The following is a 6000-nucleotide window of genomic DNA, read 5'->3' as shown; positions in this document are numbered from 1 at the left end:
GGAGAGGGTGAGAGATGGAGAGACAAAGAGGGTGAGGGAGAGATGTGGGGAGAGTGGATGCCTAAAGCAGCGACGGGTGGAAACTTTAGTCGCGTCCTCTGGTTCCTCCAGCTGCCTCCAACCCTTCTTCTTCACTCCTCTCTCTGCTCTGGGGGCAGTACAGTAGGCTGCAAGGGTGCATGCTTTTCATTCTCTGGGAATCGCTGGTTAATCTGGGTTAAGGGTTTGAACCGAGCCGGGCCGGACTTCCTGCCACCTCGACCGCAACAAGGAGAAGAATGAAAACAAAACGCGACACGTGAAACGAGACAGCGCAACAACAACCTCTTTCTCTTGCTTATCCATTGGGCTGCTTCCCTCTTTTCTATTCTTTCTTTTACCTTTCCCTCCCTCTTTTTCCCGTTGATCCTTTGATGTTCCTCCCTTTCTCTCTCTTCTAGCGGAGGGCTCTTCTCGCTCCTGCATTTTTCCTCTCCCCAACATCACTTCCTCCCACTCCCTTATTAATTTCACTTTATTATTGGCTTTATTTTGGACATATCTGCAGTTGTTTGGTTGTTTCAGGCTCACACACACACACACACACACACACACACACACACACACACACACACACACACACACACACACACACACACACACACACACAGACACAGACACAGACACAGACACACACACAGACACACATACAGACCACATTACTCCACACCACACACTCACACATTACATACCACCTGTTACTTGGTGAGCCAATTGGTGTTTCCCTTGTCCCCCTTCTCGCCCCCCTGCTAAGAGTCTCCAGAGGAAGTGTGTGTGTGTGTGTGTGTGTGTGTGTGTGTGTGTGTGTGTGTGTGTGTGTGTGTGTGTGTGTGTGTGTGTGTGTGTGTGTGTGTGTGTGTGTGTGTGTGTGTGTGTGTGTGTGTGTGTGAGATGTCACTGGAGTCATGCCAGCCCACAGCAGCCCAAGTAAACAATCCCAGCGTGCTCAGCAAACGTTCTCTAACCTCCACTTCCTCTTCTCTATACCCCCCCTCTCTCTTTCTCTCTCTTACCGTCACCTCCACCACTCTCTTCTCTTCCGCTTCCGGATTAGCTGCTGTCTTTCTTGATTCTTCTTTATTTTTCATGTTATTAGTAAAAATAGCAGCATTCTAGCGTTGTCATGAATGCCAGTAAATGGCTGCCCTGGAAGAAGCGTGCCCTTTTCAAGAGGAAAGGAAGGCAGGCTTGTGGTCCACTGATGGGTGAGTGTTTCGAATTCAACCCATAGTGTTTGACGAAGATGTCTTATGCAATGGCAGGCAAAAGCCAACATTTGCGAATCAAGACGTACGTTTTCTTTAATTTGTTTAGGCTAGGGTTACTTGAAAGATCCAACACACTGCTCTAGAACTAATGTTCATGTTACAGTACCTCTTTCTCTGCTGCTCACATTTGAGCTGAACAGATGTAAGTGACCTTCCTGCATTCTTGGATTCGTCTTGCTTTTCCATCCCTGTGCTCTTATTATTTCTCATTTTCACCTTCAGTTGCTTCCTTTTACATTACTTGAAACCCTGCTTACCGCTAATGCTAGGATGCCATTTCAAACCAATTCAGTCTCTCTCTCTCTCTCTCTCTCTTTTTTTTTTTGAGCACTTTAAAACACTAGTCTCTGCTCATGGTGCGAGTCTTCTCTTGACCCTAAAGTCGTCTGTTTCCTTGTGTCAAATTTAAAACTTGATGATGTAATGCTGGTTATTATAAGGCCCTAGAGTGCAGCACTCCTTCTGAGTCACATTCATAATTGGCCGATACAACTGCACTGACAAGGGGAACACTTCAGCCGAGAGTGGAGTATCTTCGTTTCGTTTTTCTATTCATGTTCCCGTTGTCCCTGACAATCCTCAATGGCACACTGCTCCGCGGTTCAAACTTCACAGGACTGCCGGTTCAGCGTATTTTTTTAATGCATTTTTGCTTATTTTGTTCCCTTTCGACCTGAAATCCTATTCTTTCTTGCCTTCCCTTGTGTGGCCAAATGTGGTTAGTTAAGAAAATGTGCTTCCTGCTAGCTACGAGTCACTGATGGGGTCAGTGATGGGATTCTTTCACATGTTGTCGTTTTCTTTATGCACCAATGCTGTTTTGCAGTTCAGACAGCAGAATGTCAACACAATCTCAGACTCAGGAAGTGTGTGTGGGGGTTTAATTATGCAGGTTAAAGCGAGGACATGCGCCTTCCCCTCCACTTGAACTCCTCATAAACGCTGAGTGTGGAGCGTTGTTTCTGGGCAGGCGTGCGTACGTGAACCTTCTCCGGGTCTGTTTTGGGTTGCTGCCTCACGCCTTGCTCAGGGGCCTTGGCTCCTCTGGCTTTATATCTGATCCTCGGGAGGACAGTGTTGTGTCTTAGTGCCGTCTGTACATATTTGTGGTGTGAGTGTGTGTGTCTGTCCGTGTTTGGCAGTAAGAGGGAGGCAAGGTCCTCTATATTATCTATTTCTGTCTTTTTTTCTCTGTCTCGTCTGTTTTCTCTTTCCATCGTGGGAGGCCCTTCTTCCTTCTATGCCTGCTGCATGCTGGGATGGTGCTGAACAAAGTGTGTTTGTGTGCCTGAGGACCACCTCCTCCTCCTCCTGGCCCACAATGCATTCCGACTTCCCACCTCTGTCCTGTCCTGTTCTGACCCCCCCCCCCCCCCCATCCCCTCACTTTCCTTCTCTCCTTGACGTCGACTAGAGGAGTCTGTCTGTCTGTCTGTCTGTCTGTCTCTCTCTCTCTCTCTCTCTCTCTCTCTCTCTCTCTCTCTCTCTCTCTCTCTCTCTCTCTCTCTCTCTCTCTCTCTCTCTCTCTCTCTCTCTCTCTCTCTGGAATTCTTGAGAAGCTGACTGACAGTGACTCAGAAGCACAAGGGAGGGCGAGAGGCACTCACTCTGAAGGGAGTAGGAATGTGAGAGACTACAGCTGATTTTCTTTTGGGATCTTCTCGTCCGACTCCTCGCGGTTCCGTTCCTCTTTCGCGCAGAGATGGCAGAGCGTGGATTGATACTCCGAGGTAGGGACATCACAGAGGCGCTGCTGAACACAGCACAGAGCTTGTAGGAGCTGGGGTGGGGGGGGGTGGGGGGGGGCCCGGATTGTGTCACAGAGATTTGGTTGTCTCGGGTCGCAGATGAAGGTGTGAAAAATGCAGGATCTTTAATTTGGTTTATGGTGTTCTGTAACTTACCGATTTGTATTATAATGATGTAGCTGAATACAAAGTGAGGAGACTCGAGTTCAGGGGCGGTTGTTTAATACCGGATTCTTTTTGTTTTTTAATGTAAAAAAACGTAATGCTACAAGGTTTCTTTAGATTTGTAGAAATTGTAGCCGAAGACATTAGTAAAGGTTACCTGTAGCTTGCATACACAGAAATCGTTGCTGCAGCAGAACCGGATTGTAAATATCAAAGCCACACATTTGACAGTTGAAACTCTACTTGAAGAACACGGATAGAAAAAGTTGTAAACTAAAGCTGTAAACTACACAAAATTAAGCTTCATGTTGTTTGTCCTGCAGACACAATGTTTGCTTTAAAAAAATGAAAAACTCAATGTACCAAGATGATACACAGCGTCCAGGCCGTGCAGATGATCTTTTGTCATTTGTGTTTGAACCAAACCCCCCCCCCCCCGGGCCTCTGACACTCATTCACAATTACACTGTTATACACACACACCCTTCCACTACAATTACAGTAACACACACAGCGCCAACCCTGGCTAGCCAGGCCTGGCTTCGCACAGGGCCATTCAAAGAGCTCAGTGTGGATATCAGTTAATCTGCCCCAACGCAGCCATGCTTTTTTCCTACAAATTCCCCCAAAACCCGGGCTCCGAGGACGCGTGTCAACTGGGCTTCTCGCGCCGGGGCAAGCTCGGGCAAGTGACCGCACGAGCCATAGCAGGCAGGAATGCCAGAGGAATTACGGGAATTCTGTGCGTCCCACGTGGCACCACAGGAGTTGAACCAGGAGCCCCGTCTCGGCCCGGCGATGGGGAGCGAATACGTGCCGTGTGGCTGACATGTCGCCGCGTGCAAGGAGCATGCTATTGTGTTTGAATGGTCTGCAGGAGGGATAGTGACAAAGGGGTGTGTGTGTGTGTGTGTGTGTGTGTGTGTGTGTGTGTGTGTGTGTGTGTGTGTGTGTGTGTGTGTGTGTGTGTGTGTGTGTGTGTGTGTGTGTGTGTGTGTGCACGAGAAGAGACTGCACTGACAGACAGCACTGCGAACAGCTGTTTTGCTCTGCTACTGCTCCGCAGTTCAACCAACAGACAGAGCTTACACACCAACGTTAGCTGCTGGGAACCGTCAACTTGCGCTTCTCAGTTCAGGAAACTCCTCGGTATGCTTCACGTCGGGGAGTTTACAAACCTCTTGACCGCGCATTTAAAACAAAAAAACAGCGCTTCCCCAGCGATATAAACACAAAACATCCTACGCTCCGTCGGGCCGTTGTGGTCAACGCGGTAGACAGTTGGGTTTGGGGTCAACACTGTTTTTTCCAAAACGACACCACCAGCGCTGATGTTTACTTGTCTCACACACACACACCTTCGCACACACACAATCTGTGTGGTCACCGTCTGTCCCCCCACCTGTGAGCCTGTGGAGGGTAGAGTTGTGTGTGGGAAACACTGTCCTGGTCGGGTTTAACGGGGTCGTATACATTTACACACCACCATCCCTGCACTCCAGGCAAAAGTTCCTTTTTTAATGGCTTATTTTTATTTTCTGCTGGAATCTTCCCTTTCCCTTCCTTGTTCTAAGTTTGGGGTTTTCGTGGTGGCTGCCAAAACACACACGGCCTCCATTGCGTCATGAGGCTGCTTGGAGTGTGTCGGGTTTTTGAGGGAGGAACGGACATTCAGAAGTCTGAAGTCATGGAAAATGTGGACAATGGATGAGGGCCATTCAAATAACATGCAGGAAAATGAATGGAGAATATAGTCTCATCTTTAGCTGTGTCGGCCCAAAATCAATAAAGGTAGGGTAGGCAATTCCTTCCGAAGAATATAATCTGTTAAAATTCTCTATCCCAACAGAAATCCATAATTCAAATTGCCAGTCTTATTTCTAACTTGGTTGGAGGAAGTCATGAAGGGGTTAGTGGTATTTATTTATCGTTTTTTCTCCAAATCTCACTTTCTCTTGCTGGTTTCTCCAAATTGCCTACCCTGTCTTTATGGCAAATTCCTAGTTTATTTGACTTCTAACTGCAAATATCCTGAAGCCCTGATGATCTCCATGGTGCGATTTGTTTGTTTGTGAGTCTATTTGCATTGCCGTGCATATCAGCATGTTGCTGATGGTGGGCGGCTGATAAAGTGTGTGCGTGTGCGTGTGCATGTGCGAGAGAGAGACCAGCTGTCGAACTTCCTGTTTGACCTAACCCGTCCTCTCTGAGCGCAAGCCCCTCACTCAGGACCTGGTCAGTGCAAATAACAGACTCTCCCTGCTGTTGCTAGGGTTACTGAATATATGCATATGCTTCGGTGTGCGTGCATGTCAGCGGGTACTCGTGTGTGTGTGTGTGTGTGTGTGTGTGTGTGTGTGAACACGTGCATTGTGTTGCTTTTCGCTTGAACTATGTGGGCACATGGGGACTTTTGCGTGTAGTTTCTTCTTTTCTTTTAATATAAAGGCTGAAATGCTTTGATGAACTTGTGGCTCGGCTTGGCTCTCCTCTCTGTAATTGCAGGCCCCCTCCGACCAGACAGGATATCAAGTATATGACCATGCATCCCATAAAGGTCTTGTTTGGCTGTTTCTCAAAGTTAATAATTACTTCCCATTTCCTGTGTATGAGCTTGGGAGAGTTATTCACAGAACCACTTTGTTCACACCATTGGTCTGGGAATTATTTTTTTGTTTATTTTACTTGTTTTCTTTTCATTGTAGTTTATTGCTTTTTTTCTAAGCTATTTTAATATGAACAGGTGATTGATTTAATTGGCTAGTTTTAGCAATGCATAC

At 47.2% G+C, this 6000-nt stretch overlaps 1 protein-coding gene across 3 annotated transcripts in view; it reads left to right on the top strand.

Moving 5' to 3' along the window:
• The first annotated feature begins 834 nt into the window (after window positions 1-834).
• The window catches only part of utrn (utrophin), a 171244-nt gene continuing 166078 nt past the window's right edge, over window positions 835-6000 (top strand). For all 3 annotated transcript variants that reach the window (XR_003974299.1, XM_030345001.1, XM_030345000.1), the window contains exon 1: window positions 835-1244. Coding sequence is in view for 2 of the 3 variants with exons in the window: in XM_030345001.1 (XP_030200861.1) it covers window positions 1163-1244 (82 nt within the window). In the remaining variant the exon portion in view is untranslated. The remainder of the gene's footprint in view (window positions 1245-6000) is intronic.

The sequence above is a fragment of the Gadus morhua genome, chromosome 21, assembly GCF_902167405.1.
Source record: "Gadus morhua chromosome 21, gadMor3.0, whole genome shotgun sequence".
Lineage (NCBI taxonomy): Eukaryota > Metazoa > Chordata > Actinopteri > Gadiformes > Gadidae > Gadus > Gadus morhua.
Note: the sequence above shows the minus strand (reverse complement) of the source record. Positions and strands in the feature narration are given on the sequence as shown.